Here is an 18,051-nt window from a genome sequence, read left to right as displayed (position 1 = left end):
GGGTTGGTTTGTTTGTTTCTGTTTGCACCTTTATTTGAGAAACCAGGAATAGGCATACTAGGATTTTTACTACATGGTACCTCCCTAGTTTATCTGCCCTACACACACACACACACACACACACACACACACACACACACACACAGAACAAAAACAAAAAATAACCTTTATCAGAACATCCCTGAAAATGATAGCAAAAATATATATACTACCACAGACATTAAGAATAATGTTTGTGAAACTTGAATCTAAGTGTGTGTGTGTGTGTGTGTGTGTGTGTGTGTGTGTATGCATAGTGTGATAATTATTTACAACATTCCCTACAGACCACTTCAGAAAAATCTAAGCAGAAAAGCTTGGGTGTCTGGAAAGAAAAGATGTTTGAAATTAATTCACTTAAACAAGAACACTGCTTCCTCAAATGTTTCACAGATGTTTTAAAATCCCCTCACTTTAAATGTAATCTCATTGCTATTTATTTGTATCTATTATGTATTGTATACTGTATGGAGTGGTTTGTTCAGAGTGTCTCATCTACCTCAATTTTCATAATTATGCTCAAAGTTAATTATGATTGCCCCCAAAGCATTGCTATTCTCACTTTGAGGATGAATGAATTGGGAAGCAAGACGATTGTCGCACCAACAACAGAAGCTCAAATACCACTCCTCACTTAAAGGCTCTCCTGTGTCTGGATCATGCACATAAGTTATAGTTGATTCTTGCTACAACCCAGCCATGGAGATTATGCTAATCTGTGTGAAGTCAATAAGACAGAGGTTTAAAGAAATTCGAACCTTTATCCATGCACGTATGGCCAGGAACTGGCAGTAAACATTACTTCGAATCTCCACCATAACCTGGGCTTCCTACCCATCATCAGTTTCTCTAAACCACCAAAACACCTGACAAATTTGTTATGCAACTAGGTGGTCAATGCATGTGCCCATGTAGGCGTGTGCATGCAGAGAGTAGAGGTCAACTTTGAATGTCAAGCTTGTTGTTTAAGACAGGGTCTCTCACTGGGACTTAGGGCTCTTTGATTAGGCTAAGCTAGCTAGTGACCCTCAGGGATCCACCTATCTCCACCTCTCCAGCTCTGGGATTACAAGTGTGCTCCATCATACTTGTGTTTTGTTTGTTTGTTTTTACACTGGGGTGCTGGGAGCCAAACTCAGGTCCTCATGACCAACCAAGCTATCCCACCAGCCTGCACAGATTCCTAGATACTGTGCAGTTAGCCAGCTCCTCTTGTCATTCATCAGTTTCTGTAACTTCATTGTAGTTACTTTCAGCCAGGACTTCTTAGGTTTTTTTTCCACTCACAACCCCTTTGTATCCAAGAAGCTTTGACACAATCTTGAGTATATGCATATACAAAGCAGGTATACAAATCAAACATTTAGTGATACTAAATCATAAAGAAATTTATATTAAAAAACTCTGTATGTATAAAATATTATTATTTATTAAAGACAAAAATCATACTTATCAAAATATGCTTTGATTGAGGTAGCTATGCTTATTTATCTTTACATAAAGAAATCTCTTGGGCTAGTGAGAAGTCTCATGTAAGCCTCATGACCCGAGTTCTAGCCTGAGATCCCACAATTAGCAGAAGAGAACTGACTCCTGAGAGTTGTCCTCTGACCTTCACCTTTGCGTGCATTCTCTCTCTCTCTCTCTCTCTCTCTCTCTCTCTCTCTCTCTCTCTCTCTCCTTTCCTCCCTCCCTCTCTCAATAAAACAAAAGAAAATATTTTTTAAAGAAATCTTGTCTAAATATTTGGTAGTATAGGAATTAAAGCATTGTCAATATTTTCAGAGGTGATCGATATTTCCATTTCTGTTTGTCAATGCTGAGAGTTCCAGTTCACATAAATATGTAGTGCAAAATGACACAAGCGTGTGTAGGGCCATTTCAGAAATTGTTTCAAAGTCTGTCCTAGTCCCAAACCAAAATTAATTAAACGTATTTTATGAAACCTGGGTCAGCAACTCCAACAGCAGTCTTTAAAGGCAAATGTTCTGACACAATGGAACCCAAACGTGCACTAATGTGACGCACGCCAAGGACTGATGGTAGGAAATACTGAAAGTCCACTTTCCAGAATTAACACATCGCCTTTCCGTGAGAGCTGGCAGCTTCGTGTGCAGAGTAAAAGCAGCACGATTCATAGCCTGTAGTCTCCAATCTGAGCCGTGGTGCTTCAGCTGGTGTTTGTTGGCAGGGTGTGGTGTGGGGGCACGTACAATGGCAAGTGCACATGCGTGTTGAGAATGAAGGCACACTGCAACGCAAGTAGGAACTGTCAGAATTCATGATTCTTAATATGCGCCATAATTTGATTAATACAACTCTTTGCCTTTCAAGCATGTGGAGGCCCTGGGTTCAATAAAATAAATAAATAAATTTAAAAGTAGAGTCTATGACCCACAGGGAATTCTAGTTTGTTAGCTTCCTTGATATCTCAATGCACGGGCTGGTTTTGGTCATTGTGCATTAGGAACCTTTTACTATTGCTGCCTTTGATTCTAGGACCCCAGATGAGATCGCAGCCCACAATGTAAGATGCTAACCTTTCAGCAATGTCTACCTCTTGTCCTATGGTAGACCCTGAATTTGTAGCCATGCACTTTCCCTGTGCTTCCACAGGGAGAAGTCTACTCCTCGCATTCTGTGAGGTCAGAGACTGAGGATTGAATGTCCTTTTTTCTTTCACAAGGAACCAGGACAAGCTGCACAGTAGAAGTGAATGCTTTCTAAACTGAGTTCACAATGCCCCAAACTGAAAGACAGTGTTGGACACTTCCCTGCTTTGTTTCATCTTGTTTAATCAATCTGTGATCATCTGCGGGCCACAAGAGCTGAGCACTTGAAGGAGGAGAAGACATTGGGGCTTCGCACTGTGTCTTGGCTAACAGAATGAGTTTGGGTAGCTGAGACTCTCCAAAATGGAGCAGGGGCATGCTAACACTCGGGTGCCAGTTTCAGCTACCCCAGTATATGACTAACAAGGTATAGCAAAATCCTTAGGAGTGTAATAGAACAGTCCTTAACCTTGAGGTATCAATGAAGCTTACAAGCTAGAATTCCCAATGGGTCACAGACTCTATTTTTAAAGTTTTCTTATTTTATTGAGCCCTGGGCCTTCACATGCTTGAAGGGCAATCTTCCTACCACTGAGCTGTAGCCACAGCATCTTTTGAATTTATTATTTCAAAATACGCTGCTGTGGGATGTTCTGTATGGCAAATGTGTTGCTGATTGGTCAATAAAACACTGATTGGCCGTTGGCTAGGCAGGAAGTATAGGCGGGACAAGGAGGAGAATAAAGCTGGGAAGTGGAAGGCTGAGTCAGAGAGACACTGCCAGCCGCCATGATGAGAAACAGTATGTGAAGATGCCGGTAAGCCACGAGCCATGCGGCAAGGTATAGATTAATAGAAATGGGTTAATTCATGATAGAAGAAGTAGATAACAAGAAGCCTGCCACGGCCATACAGTTTGTAACCAATATAAGTCTCTGTGTTTACTCTGAGTGGCTGTGGAACTGGCAGGTGAGAGAGATTTGTCCTGACTGTGGGCCAGGCAGGAAAACTTTAGCTACAATACGCTTTCACTAAGTTGCCTAGGTTAGCCTTGAACTTGCTTGGTAGCCCCATTAGCTTTTGTACTTGAGAGCCTCCACAGTAGCTAGAATTATAGGTCTGTACCACCCACCTCCACTCAAGCATCTTCTATTTAGTGTGTGTGTGGATGTGGGATGGGATGCCTGCATGGCAAATCACAGATGACACATGCAGAGGTCCAAGGACAGCTTGAAGGAGTCAGTTCTTTCCTGCTATCATGTGGCTCACGAGGCTCGAACTCAGGCTGTCAGGATTGGCAGCAAGCATCCTTACCTCCTAAGCCACCACAGCAGCTCTAATTTCCTTTATGATAGAAGTCATGGACAACCACTTTTTGCGTCAGTTTTTCTTTAATTTGAAGATTACATTTTGCAACCTTCCCACACCCTTCTCTTCCTCTTCCAACTCTTTTCATGTCCCCCAAAACCATCCCTCTCAAATTCATGACCTCTTCTTCTACACTGATCTTTATTAAATATGTATGTATATATGTGTATATACAGCATACTGTGTCTAATTAATTGGTTCTCTTTCCCTCTGTCAGCAGCCATCCACTACCTGTAGCGCTTCACCTAGGGGTGGTGTTTTGGGAAATTTTTCTCCATCCATGTTGCCATGCCAATTGCGGTCTTTTCAGTCTTGTGTAGGCAGCCATATTACTGACAGTTCATGGGAACAACATCCCTGTCGTGCCCAGAAGACACTATCACACAACAGAATCTACAACCTGTTAAAAAGGCTAAAATGCCATTGCTCTTAGCAAGGACAGGAGAATTCCCCAACAGGAAAGGGGACCAGAATGACTCCTCCCACCACTCGTTCTCTACAGACCGGTGGACTATGATATGGTACAGGACAGGATGATGTTGAAATCCTTTGAACCTTGAGATGGTTGCCTCATCACTCATATACTAGCTTTTTTAATATTTCTCTATAAGATAAAGGGAAAGGGTGGGGGGGAAGGCCAGCCTCTCTTATGTACACAGAAACCCCCAGAGATCATATGGAAATGCAAATTCTGATTTGGAGGTTTTCCAGGGCCCTGAGATCTGTACTGTAACCAGTTCCCAGAGATGCATTTTGCATCAGAGGGTAGATAGGATTGTCATGCCCTGCATAGTGAACGCTCTTTATTTTTATATAGATGTGTCTCCCAGAAGGTTTAAACCAGTGACTTCCCTACTCCTGGATGAGGTCAGTCCTGGAGGATAAGAGTTTGTTGGAGCAGGCAGGAATACTGCTAGAGAAGCCCTCAGCTTGGTGAGTGAGGCTGGAATCCTCACACCAAATTGACAGTGCAAGAGGTGTGCTACATATCTCCAAGGAAGATGAGGTCTGGGATAAGGGGGCCAGCAATCAAGAGGAATCACAGAACAGGTAAGTGGAAATTATCTTAAAACTTTTGCAAGCCTTAGGTGCTGCCTAGAAACGTACCTTTCATGACATAAACTGAACTAGAATAAACCATGACATTGTTTTGGTTTTGTTTTTGATGCTATTTTACTTGTGTGTGCTCCATAAAAATTTGGCAAAATGATATTCACTCAAAGCAGAAAAAAGACCCAAGTCTCTGACTTATCCTAAGAATTCTCTCTACTTCCTTATTTACAGGATAACCAGACCACAGAAAACTGGACAGCCAAACTCACTCCAAGTCCCCAACACTATCTCTACCCAAAAGTTAGCATGATTAAAGAAAGAAAGGACTTAAAGACTATGAAAGTTTTTCCTTTGGTGAGGGCATATCATAAACATTTTAATTATAAGTAAATAAACAGAAATTCATGAGTATATAAAAAATTACATTAGTTTTACACAGTCAATGCAGTTTCACAGTTAAACATAGAAAGCCTTATGGACATCCCCCTGTCAGGTAGCAAGGCAAGCAGGCATAGACTTGTAAGGCACTGAACTCTTTGCACTCACAATCAACTTTCAACCACACCTCCCATTTACTGGTAACACTCTAATTTTAAGAAAGGAGAAATATTGCAATTGACCTCCATAGAATTTAAAATACCATGAGAAAGGAAAGAGGTATCATGTTTGGGAGAGGGTAGTAGAGCTAAGGTACAGCTCACAAAGGAAAATCCATTTTCTCCTGGTAAAATGTGGTTATAGATTTTTTCTTTAATTCTCTGTAATATACTGTTACATAATTTCCTTTTTTAATTAAGAAATTTTTTTATTCATTTTTCATATCAACCACAGATTCCCTTCTCTTCCCTCCTCCCACCCCTCCAGCCTCCTCCACAACCCACCCCCATTCCCTCCTCCAACAGTTTAGACTGTTACATGATTTAGTCTAATATTTTATTTATTCTTTGAGAATTTCACACAATATATTTTTGTTATATTCACCCCCAGACTCCTCCCAGATATACCCCTACATCCCTCTTCCAACTTCACGACTCCTCCCACATTTAAAATAATCCAGAGTCCAATTAGTGTTCTCCATACCCTCGTGGGTGTGAAGTCATCCACTGGAACACGGTCAACCTACCAGGGACCACACCCATAAAGTAAACTGACTCTCTCCCATCTAGTAGCCATCAACTGTCAATAACAGCTCCTCAGTTGGGGGCAGCTCCTCCCGACTCCGTAATATCAACCGGCTTGATCTTGTTCAGGCAACCACAGCTGCTGTGAGCTCATGCGGACAGAGGTCCAGTTACATAATCTTTTATCCAAGGAAAGATAACTGAATTGCATTCTTTGACTCTGGGTATAAACATGGCATTGCAACTGCTCAAAAGATTATAAGATTACAAAAACAGGATGAGAGCTCAGTAGGCCTTCATTACTACTACTACTACTACACACATACACACACATGTATAAATACACATATGTAACAAAAACATGCTATTGCATCCTCCCTTAAGTGTTAATCTAAATGGGACTGTCAATCCTAGACAGAAAACTACCACTCACGAAAACTATCTGTTATACCTGAAGACACATTAAGAAGATTGGAGGGGGAAATATCCCCTTAATGAGCTCTATACCCTAGATGTCTTTCTCTCCATGCAGTTGCTAATAGATCCTCACTGCTTAGCCTGCTCTCTGAGTTCTAATTTAAAGAACATAATCCTTCCTTCTTCTACTTTCTAGTACTTTTTCAAGTACTAGACCAAATCCTAAGCCCCCTTGCCCTGGCATGCTGGGCATTCCCATCTCTAAAGAGCACTCCATCCTTTGCAGCAGCTGACAAGAGATCGCTACCTCAGAAAGTATGGCTTCCTCTCTTCCTCTTACCCATTTCCCTCCTCCCAGAAGCTGCCAGGAGTTTTCTTCTGGGTCTGCTTAAAAAGTTTTTTTTAACCTATGAGACTGGGAACCTGCAAAGGTGGTAGGAAAAGATAAGGGCACGTTCATATTTCACAGCAGCACGTTGAGTACTTCCTGTAGAAAGGAGACTGCTTGACCACACTGTGACTAGCCCGGCACACAATACTAACAGTTTGTTTAATTGGAGTTGGCCTTTAACCTAGACACATAACCTAGGAGATGCCTCTGTGCAGGCTCAGTGGCCTTCAGGGACAGATGCATGGCTACACAGAGGAAGATGATAATTAGTGGTGATATAGGGGACAATGAGGGCAGATTCACCAACATTGCGAATCTCCAAGGCAAAGCTGACCCCCACACCACAGAGATACGACTAAACTTTGCAGAGACTCACACCAGCTATAGCTGTAGATGGGGAGAGAATGGCAGATTTGGGGACATTGCCTCTGTCTTCCCAGATTTCTGGCTCTCTGAATAAAATGCAGCTTGAATTCAATTCCCGTTTCTTCTCTCTGGTTTTTGGTGTGACAGGCATCAGGAATTTTAGTTTTTCAGTTATAAAAGGGGACCCCCCCAACTTCCCAGTAACATTCCAAGGTAACTTCTTAATGCATTACACTTGTTCAGAGGAGTTTGTATGGAAAGAAGGGAAAGTAGAGACAGAAGCAGAGGAAAAAAGACATCAGACTTGAATTTGGCTATCCCTTTTGATGACTTAAAGCTTGAAAAAGATCCAGACAGACAACAGAGTAAAAGGAAACTGTTCCACCAAAGGAGTTTCCAAAGATTGTCATCCTCAGTACATACACACAGATTTATTTAAATGGGAGGAAACATAAATTGGTCTTTTAGAATGTAAAGTTATCCCAACTGAAATACCACGTGAAATATTTCTAAAAGAAAAATCCAGAGACATAGTCCAAATATTCATGAGTCTAAAAGCTCTTTTTATACCTAACATCCTTACATCCAAGGGTATCAAGTATAAAGAATAACAATGCTAGAATATCCTGACAAGTACAGTATTAAGACTTTAAATGACCAGAGAGACAAATAACAGAGAACACGTTCAAAAGTCAGACTTATAACTCACCAACCTTATGAACCTGAAAGCCAGAGCTGAGAAGAATGGCCTTTTAAAAATAGCTACAAATAAAACACCTTGTGTGTGCATCACTGAGCAACTGAGGATCGTCTTCCCTGCAAATTAAGTCTTTGGTTACACACAACTTATGTGATTCAAACAGCACTCTGTGCAGCCTTTGGGAAGACCGGGGCAAGGAAACAAGACCGAGTTGAAAATTCCCATATATTGGCTCCTTCTAGATCCGAGCTTCTGTCACCAAACAAAGCCAGAAAGGTGTAAATATACTGTTTTACTTATTTCCATTTCTTGTCTTCATCATTGGTGTTTCCATTTTATCTTCAGTTTTAACTAATTTCTTATTCACAGAAGAAGTCAATATCCTGGGGGGGAAAAAGATTGAACTTTCAGGCTGTACCAAAAAAAGAAAAAAAAAAGCACATGTAGATTTTTTAATTTAAAATAAGATTTAATAATAGAGAAATTTGGATTTATGATAAGGTTGAAAACCTAAGGATTTGAAATAATTATCACTTCAAGTCAAATATCATTTAAAATGAAGGTCTTCCAATACATCTCTAGTTGGTAGTTATGACCGATGGTATACAGTACCACACGATGCAATGACAGATGAGCCACATCTGTTAGGCTGGGGTAAGTTTGAAGCACAACCCTCTTGCAAAGGAGCTTTAGAAAGGATCTTTCTTTTCTGCCACAGTTTACAGGGCCCCAGGGCAGTGGGAAGAGCAGGATTTTATTTCATGCATAGGTGGAGTCTTATCTGCCACAAAGATAAGACTCAAAGAATTTTCTAGAACATTTTGACCTTCTCAAAAACATTGGTGCTAATTTTTTCTTCATCAGAAAGAACAGCTTAGTAATTTTTTAGTTCCTTTCTCTGTGGCATAGATGCCTTCCAGGATAACTTACATTTAAAACAGAAAGAGAATTGTGTTGTATACTTGAAACACGCTAAGTCGGTCTTCGTTAACACACACACACACACACACACACACACACACACACACACGAGAGAGAGAGAGAGAGAGAGAGAGAGAGAGAGAGAGAGAGAGAGAGAGAGAGAGAGAGAGAGAGAGAGGGAACAGAGAGGTGGGGTAACTATATGAGGTGGCAGGTGTGAATTGTCCATTGGCTTTGGCAGGATGATCACTTTATAATGTCTATATACATCAAAACATCAAGTTTTACATATTTAGTATACAATTTCACTGGTCAGTTATATCCCTGATAAAGATAAAATACAGTTCTTAAAAACTGAAACATTTAAAAAATCAACTCAGCGTGATTGTAGTGTGTGAAGAAAGTGTGACAACCTCACAAGGTTGATAGTCAATATGTACATTCTAAATGTCACTATCTCATAAAAGTCATCTGTTTTATGCAGCATATACTGCAAGTTGAAGGACACACTCCTTTTTTTAGAACAAATCTATACTACTCCAAGATCCGAGTCATCCTCCAGCCACCTTTGAGATGCTTACCGTGGTTGGGACTTCCTTGGTGGCCTCCTGGTATACTCGTTGCTCTTCAACCAAGTTGCAGGGGAAATAGCCCACAATTCCCATCTCATCCTGGTGGTCACCGTAAACCTGTGTGCCCAGAACAGCAGCAGTCAGGGAAAGCTGATGTCAGGGGGTTTCAGAAGCTTCTTTCCTCATAATGAAAATGACATGAGCCAGAGCTTCCCTTGTGCTGTGCATTCCAGGGAATTCAGAGCAAATCTGAAATTCACCGTTAGCACCAGGAGTGTGTGTCTGCCTTTTGGGGGGAGGACTGACTGTCTTGCTACTTTAATATTACTTCACTTTCTGCAGTTTCATAGCTTGCCTGAGGTCTTCTGAAGTCTATAAAAAAATAAGAGCAATAAAAATTTTAAAGCAAATAGACACTCATTTTAAAATATGTATACTTCCCACTTCTTGACAATTCAAAGGGACACATTGTAGTGGGTAGCCATTCCAGCTTTGATCTGGAAGTTCCCCATTCTGATTGAATCCTTCATCAATTTAGAGTGTGTCTCTGGGATAACATCAACAATGCTTCATCCCTCCCTGGGCTCCGCTTGCTTTGTGGGTACATTTTAACTCAAGAAAGCAGCTCCTGAAGAACCAAAGAGGCTTCTAACTTTTCCTAAAGGAACATTCTATTTAGACTGACCACTAACACGTAACTCTTCCTCTTGGAAAATCCTCTAGACATTTTTTGAAAGAGACTCAACTTCTATGCAATGGAGACGCCTCAGCATGCATGGTTTTTTGCTTCCCAAAACATCATTTTGACTTACCTTCAATTTTGTCATGAGATTTTCTTTTAATACAATAGCATAAGATGATTTGAATTTTTGTGTTTCCGTTTACATTCCCCACATTGTCTTTAGAGCTACTATTAGTCATTAAAGGGGTTGAAAATAGGAAAGCAAGGAAAAGTTAAGAGCAACATAAGTAGGAAATATATATGTTTAAAAAAAAAAATCTCATCTTACACTGCCAGCCCAAAACTCTCCAGCTCCATTTTCTTTTACCAACTTAGAGTAAACATAGATTTGCTGTCCTTTCTTGACATTGATGAACCTACAATCTGGGGCATTGTAATCGTCCTGTGCTTTAGCCAGAGAAATAGTATCTGGAAGAAACAAAAAAAAATGAAGTGACTGGATATCCTAAGAGTAAAAAGTCAAAGCATATACGGAAAGTAGAAAAATCCAGCTGGGCTGCAAATGGAGAGAGAAAGCCAGAAGATTAAAAGCTGCAACAAAATCTTAGGCAAGTGAATTCTCCACAGTTAGACACCAAACCCAGACCACAAGACACAGTGCTGAGAACGCACACACATTTAAGATTCACTACAAAGTACAAGCTGGCTTTACGCCAGACATAGTTTCGATCATATGATAGGAAGATAATGCAAACTGAACCGTTAACAAGTCCTTACAGACACACTCCTCATCTGCACACAACTTCTTAGAAGAAAGTTTTTCCATAAACACTCCATGCCCGGCACATAGAGCCACGAGGCCCCCAAGCAAAAGAATCAATATTTTTGCCATCTTCCTTTTTCGAGGTTTGGACTAGCACGCTTCGCCTGACTTTGGTGGTTCTTTTATTTGAAAGCCAGACCTCTAGGTAAATACCCAGCCAATAGGAAGGGGCCACCCCCACTCTTGCTTTCATAACGTGTGTTCCTGGATTCCAGAGGCTTTTTAGCATTTCATTTCCCAGAAAGAGTCAAATTCCCTGTCTGTGTTCCACACAAATGGTACACTATGGTTAAAGTTACATCTGCCATGGCTTGTGCTGTCCACCAGCAGGGCACTGTTGAGAGGACTGTGAGAATGCCAAGCATTGTTGATTTTTCTGTTTTGCCCCCGCCCCCATCCTTCAGGGTATGAGCAAACGTTTGTGGAAGGTAGAAATCTGTTCAAGATGTAAAACAGGCTGGGGAGACAGCTGGGTGGACAAAGCGCTTGCTGTGTGAGCGTGAAGAATAGGGTTCAGAACTCCAGAGCCCCCACACAAACTGAACAGGCGTGGTAGACCAGCACTCTAGAGACAGACATGAGGCAAGATGGCTAACAAGACTAACGAATTGGCAAGCTCTGGGTTCAACACAAATCCCAAGAAATAAAAGAGAAAAATTGAGGAAGACAGTTAATGTTAACTTCAGGCCTCCTCCGGAATACATATGTGTCCACACACATGTGAACACACACACACACACAAACACACACACACACACACACACACACACACACACACACACACACCATGCCACACACATATACATTTTAAAAAAGTAAAAATGTCTTGAGTATAAAATTTATTTCTAGTAAATCTAATAAAATTCTAGATTTACATAATATATAAATAAAGTCATCTTACACAAATCTTTGATGATAGGTTTCTTAGAAGTCATGTTTAGCCTGAGCCGCTGGCGGGTTATATAACATACCACAACCAGATCCTACCAATGTGGAAGCAAGAGCTGAGGGGCTGAGGAAGTGGTGGCAAGTCCTTTATGTCTGTGTACATTAGCTTTCCCTCTCTACAACACAGGCCTGAGACAATTGACTGAAAAACAGTTTATTTATTCTGAGTTTCGGGTCTGGAAGTTTAGGTCCATGATCACGGCTCCCATTGACTCGGGTGTGTGGCATATCTTGATGAAAGCCAGTAACAGAGATCACCACTTACCTTATGACTAGAAAACGGAAGATATGAAAAAAACAGCCAGTGAGGCTCTGTAACCCCTAATGGCATATGCACCTCTCAATATGCCTCACCTCTCAAAGGTGCCAACTCACCTCTCAACTTCTCCCAGTTACACCAATCTGGGAACGTGTTTGACAAATGGTCTTTTCAGGGACATTCAAGATCAAAACCTACTTTTTTTTTTTTTTTTGTTTTTTTTTGTTTTTCGAGACAGGGTTTCTCTGTGTAGCTTTGTGCCTTTCCTGGAACTCACTTTGTAGTCCAGGCTGGCCTCACAGAGATCCACCTGGCTCTGCCTCCCAAATGCTGGGACTAAAGGCGTGCACCACCATCACCTGGCTTAGCAACTTCTTCTAAGGATCATGTATTTAGTCTGTACACGCCATGATTGGTCACAGAAAAGAGGGGGAAATTTGAGGTTTGTAACTGTGGTGGTTTGAATAAAAATGTCCCCCACAGGCTCTTAAGGAGTGGCGTTATTGGGAGGTGTGGCCTTGTTGGGATGGATAGGTGTGGCTTTGTTGGAGGAAGTGTGTCACTGAGGGTGGGCTTTGGGGTTTCAGAAGCCTAAACCAGGCCCAGTGTCTCTCATTCTTCCTGCTGCCTGGGAATATGTAGAACTCTCAGCTATCTCTCTAGCACGATGTCTGCCTTCATGTCACCATGTTTCTCCCCCTATGACAATAATGAACTAAACCTCTGTACTGTAAACTAACCCTTTTAATTATTGTTTCCCTTTATAAGAGCTGCCATGGTCATGGTGTCCCTTCATAGCAATAGAAACACTAAGACAGTTAACCCACTTTCCTGAATTTGAGCATCTCTCCCACAGGAAGTGGAACTGTAAGGTAACAGGCCAGTGGAAGATCACCCTGCCCCTATCTTGTCCCCAACCCTGGGGGTCGGAAATCCCCATCCCCATGACTCATGGTTAATGGCCAAGCAATACTTCAGGTTGTGATGTACTCTTCTACCAGCTCCTCCCAGCTCACTGTTGTCTGTGGTCCCACTCAGAGGCGGCCACCACTCTGTGTTTCTCCCCAATGAATCACTTGTGTGAGTTTGTTGCATGGTGTGACTTTATGGTATTCCCTGGCTCCTGATTGCTAGGATACCCTTGCGCTGGAAAACCTTTTCAGGAACATTTTAAAAGTCGTCAATACATAGCTCTATCTATTTAGTAAAGATTTTCTGAGCATATACTGTGTGCCAAGTAGGCATGTGGGATCTAACACTGATGAAAAACAGTCTTGGTCCAAATAGTTTACCTTTTACCAGGGGAGACAGACAGTATGTAGCTGCTTTTTTATAGGGTGCTTGGGATGGGCATCTCTCTGATCAGGTGAAACCCCATCTCCCACCTACTATTCCTTGACTAGAGCTCCCTGTCAGTCTACCCTCTCCAACTCTGCTAACCATGTGGCTTCAGAGATACAATATGAGAGACGAGAATTTAAATTATTAAGCAATTTTGTGTAGAATACTTTTCCAAGGGATAAGTTGGTAATGCAAATTATATTTACAATAAAAGTTTTCTTATTTGGGGTAGATAAATGTATAGATATGAGTACATGTGTGCAATAGTTTACTGTTTTGTTTGTGTTCGTATAAAGGTTTTTAGGGCATGTGGGTGTTTTCAGGGGAGGATCCTGAATAGAGTTTGCCTGTTTTAGAAGACTCTTATTCAGTATCTTTATTAGAGATGATGCTGACCACCCTATCCATGGGCTACCCAGAAGGACTATGATCCACGGCTACTGCCTCTTATCAATACCAAATTAAAAATGGATTTTCAATCCTCTTTCCTGCTTCACACCAAGGAGAGGGTGAATTAGAAACCACCTTGGAGAGTGGAATGGCAATGTGGCCTTTGTTCTATTTTTCTTCCTTTAATCCAAGGCTCTAAAGCATCTGTGGGAAAATGCAAACCTTGATTAACTCTGAGTTCTGACTGGACAGCTGTCTTCAGACTGATGCAGTCCCAAACTAGCCGCCAACACGGACTTAAAAGACAATTGCCATTTTAGAGCTACTTCAAGAAACAGGACTGGTAAACTCGACTGCCATGCTGTGCACAGCCTCCACAGCAGAGTGGAGGTCAACCACCCCGAGCTATCAAAACTAACAAGTAGCTAAGGCTAATGTGACATTTGCACTGGTCTTGGGAAGGTGGAGAAAGGCGATGCCAAGCCTTCCTAGGCACTATGACCCCGGGAAGGCATGGGTTATTGCAGTATTTGCGGTGGACAAATACGAATTTAACTCTGATTGTGACAACTCAGACCCAAGTAATTGTGCCTGATGCCATGCTCAAGACACTGCAGCCACTGGAGAAGCTGACCAGAGTTCTGACTAGAGCCCATTCGCCTCTTTTTCTGGATTTTCAGATATGTTCTCCAGTACTTTCGTCTTTAAATGACGTGCTCGGCCTGACATTCTTAAAAGGAGTGTGTGGCTCCTTTCACGTCTAAGGACAGGCTGTAGCACATGGAGCTGAAACTGGGTAGGCATGGAGTTAAGTGTGAGGGGAGCAAGGAAGCTGCAGCTGGGGCTTAGTAGCTGCCCCTTGGGTTAGATTTCTCCCCAGGTCAGATGCTAAGGCATCAGGGACCGATCTCAGACTACTATCACTTTGCTCTGCTTTCTTCTGTTTGTTTTGCTAAATAAACTTATTTTAAATGGTGTCTCACCAGTAGATTCTTTCCATCAAGAAGACAGAGTCAAGGAATTATATGCCCAATAGCATCCTTCTGATGCACACTGGCCCCGGTTCTCTCTCTCCTGTTCTCTCTCTCTCTTTCTCTCTCTCTCTCTCTCTCTCTCTCTCTCTCTCTCTCTCTCTCTCTCTCTCTCTCTCTCTCTCCTTCCCTGCCCTCCTCCCCCCCCTCCCCGCCTTGTTCTCTAGGACCCAGCTCCATCTGAGTCCTTCAGGGAGAATCCCCAGGCTAGGCCAGCAATTTGATCTAGTACTGTGTAGGCTGCTGCTGTTTATTTACTCACCCTTCATGAGACTCTGTCTTAAAAACAGAAACATAGAAAGGGCTGGGATACAAAGGGCTCTTGCTTAGCATGCACAAAGTCCTGGTCAGTCACCATTACAATAAATCAATAGTTGATAAAATCTCCAATCTCAAGGATTGCATCTCAGGCTCAGTTCCCCTCATCATAGGGCATAGGGTGAAATACAAGGTCAATAAACTGGAACATCCTGAAAGAGGGGTGCCCCATCCAAAGATATATGGCTCGGGAAAACTAAAGGACACCTTTCACCTCATCTCCCCACACTTTCCATGTTTCTCTCTCAGATGAGGACTCAACCATTCAGACTTACCCCTTGGTTACACACACGCGCACGCGCGCACACACACACACACACACACACACACACACACACACGAAGTGAATGTGTGTGTAAGATTCGATCCCTTAAACCCCAAGTTAAGAAAATTGATCTTCCTTGGTAATATGGCTTGGCCATAACCCTTCCTGGGTGATGTACATTCTGACTTGAGAATGGGACTTTAAAGTTTATACCATGCTCCAGTTGGATCTCCCCATGTTCAGAATTCATGGACTTAAGGTACAGTCCTGACCTCTGTTAAATCTGTAAATTGGATCCTAATTCAGATGATATAATCCCACGGGTGAGTCTGCTTTACTACTCATATACTGACAAACTCCAAATTCATCGGGGGAATGAAATTAAAGTACAACTGGTATTATCATTAAAAAGGACAGTAAGACAATTTGAAAAATGTTCTTGGTGGCCCTTCAGAACAAGCTCCCTCCCCTGATAGCTTTTTTTGTTGTTGTTTCTAGTTGGGAAGGAAGATCACTCAACTGGGGAACAGGTCCACTGGGGACAGTTAGATACTAAGTTTAGGTGCTTCCAGGAAAGGCCTGGTTGACAGAACCCAGTACTGGTGAGTGATCCTGTGATGTCCAGATCCGTAGGTTCACACATTCCCAGGTTACTTCTAGCTAGCTAGCCCTCCAGCAAAAAGAAAATACTGTAAAGAATTCTCTGGGTCCAGCCTGCCATTAGTGGACCCAACAGTGAGTCTCCCGGCCACCCTGCACCGTGTATTCTCTCCATCCCCTTTCCTATCCTAAGCCATAGTAAGAGGGCAGAATATCTAAGCTATAATAACAGATTATATATAGAAAATTTGGCTCTGCATATTTTCCTTATTGCTTATACTAAGATAATTTTCCTGTCCAGGATCTGTTATTTTAGCCAATTCTTGCTGGAATGTAATATTTGTGATCCCTAGACTCATGATATTAAAGAAGGAAAATAAATAAAAGCCTTTAAAAATTAAGGTAATAGGTAACAGAGGAGCATACTCTCCAGCGATTCAGAACTGCCAGTTATAGGGCTGTCAGAAGTCCTGACAGGAGTTCTATGTACTATTTCTGCAATTTTTATATAAAATGGAAATTATTAAAATTAGATGTCATCCTTTTGTTCAAAACCTAACAGACACATGTGTAAACACTTACCTGTATGTTCACAGCCATTTTATTCCTAATCCACTGATGTTACAAACTGCTGCATCCAACACAGATAATGCTTACAGTAAAACTTGCCCATTTTACTGTTCCATCTGTGAGTTTGGGCAACTGTATACAATCATGTCATAATCATAATTGATTTACAGCATTCCCTCATCCCAGACAAACTTCAGCCCTAAGCAACCACTTATCTGTCATAATAATTTTGCTGTTTGGATACATTTCACTTTTACTTGGAAAAAATAAGTCTTTGATACAGTTTTAGGAATAATTCATGTTGTTGATCTCCTCTTAATAAATTCTTGAGTGATAAAAGATCTCTATCTAAATCTAATGCTGTGGGATAATGTTTTTGGACACCGGTTCAATAAAATGCTGATTGGCCAGTAGCCAGATAGGAAGTATAGGCAGGATAAGCAGACAAGGAGAATTCTGGGAAGACGAAGGCTGAGTCAGGAGTCACCAGCCAGACACAGAGGATCAAGATGCTAAGGCAGAACTGAGAAAAGGCACCAAGCCACGTGGCTAAACATAAATGAGAATTATGGGTTAATTTAAGTGTAAGAGCTAGTCAGTAATAAGCTTGAGCTAATGGCCATACAGTTCATAATTAATATAAGCCTCTATGTGTTTATTTGGGTCTGAACAGCTGTGGACCGGGTGGGACACAGGAAAACTTCTAACTACACTCTAAAAATGACCTCTCTGTAGACACACAAGAAAAATTCTAAGTGATAAGAGAGTTTTAAGGAAATGTTAAAACAAGAATATTTTTCATTATGTGCTATATTTGAAAAATAAGGTCAACTTCTAAAGATGGTTTCATCAGTGGGAGGAAATCAAGTCATAATATAAGGCAAAACCAGAGAAGAAGCTTTTAGAATTCTGTAGCTGTTTAACAATTACAAAAAGCTTGCACTAGGGGCACATGCCTATCATCCCACATGTGGTGAGTTTGGCATTAGCCCGGACTACATCGTAATAACCTGTCCCGAAACAAAAGAAATATCCCTAAACAACGGGCAGGGACATAAAGCTCAGTGGTAGACTGCATGCCTAACATCTAACTGTGCACACCCTCAGGATCACAAAGAAGGAAGATAAGCTCTGTTTTAGGAAACATTAGATTCCCTTTTGGAGGTCTAGCATTTTATTCACTTATTTGTCTTTTTGAGGCAGGGTCTCAAGGAAAAGCTAAAGCTAATCTTGTACTTGCAGTGATCCTCCTGCCTCTGTCTCCATAGTGCTAGAATCCTAGGCAGGCACTAATAAGCCTGGGACCCTTCAAAGTCATTCAGGA

The 18,051-nt window shown here is 41.6% G+C and overlaps 1 protein-coding gene across 1 annotated transcript; it reads right to left on the bottom strand.

Annotated features, from left to right (window-relative positions):
• Nucleotides 1-8,366: 8,366 nt before the first annotated feature.
• Nucleotides 8,367-11,074, bottom strand: Otor (otoraplin). Its single transcript, XM_059259621.1, has 4 exons — nt 10,960-11,074; nt 10,511-10,650; nt 9,510-9,617; nt 8,367-8,390 (listed from the first exon to the last, which is right to left on the bottom strand). Exons 1-4 carry the CDS (start codon nt 11,072-11,074, stop codon nt 8,367-8,369), a joined length of 387 nt encoding a protein of 128 aa, XP_059115604.1.
• Nucleotides 11,075-18,051: the final 6,977 nt, after the last annotated feature.

Source organism: Peromyscus eremicus, chromosome 4 (genome assembly GCF_949786415.1).
Source record: "Peromyscus eremicus chromosome 4, PerEre_H2_v1, whole genome shotgun sequence".
Classification (NCBI taxonomy): domain Eukaryota; kingdom Metazoa; phylum Chordata; class Mammalia; order Rodentia; family Cricetidae; genus Peromyscus; species Peromyscus eremicus.
The sequence above is the reverse complement of the archived record's forward strand: the minus strand, read 5'-3'. Positions and strand labels throughout refer to the sequence as shown.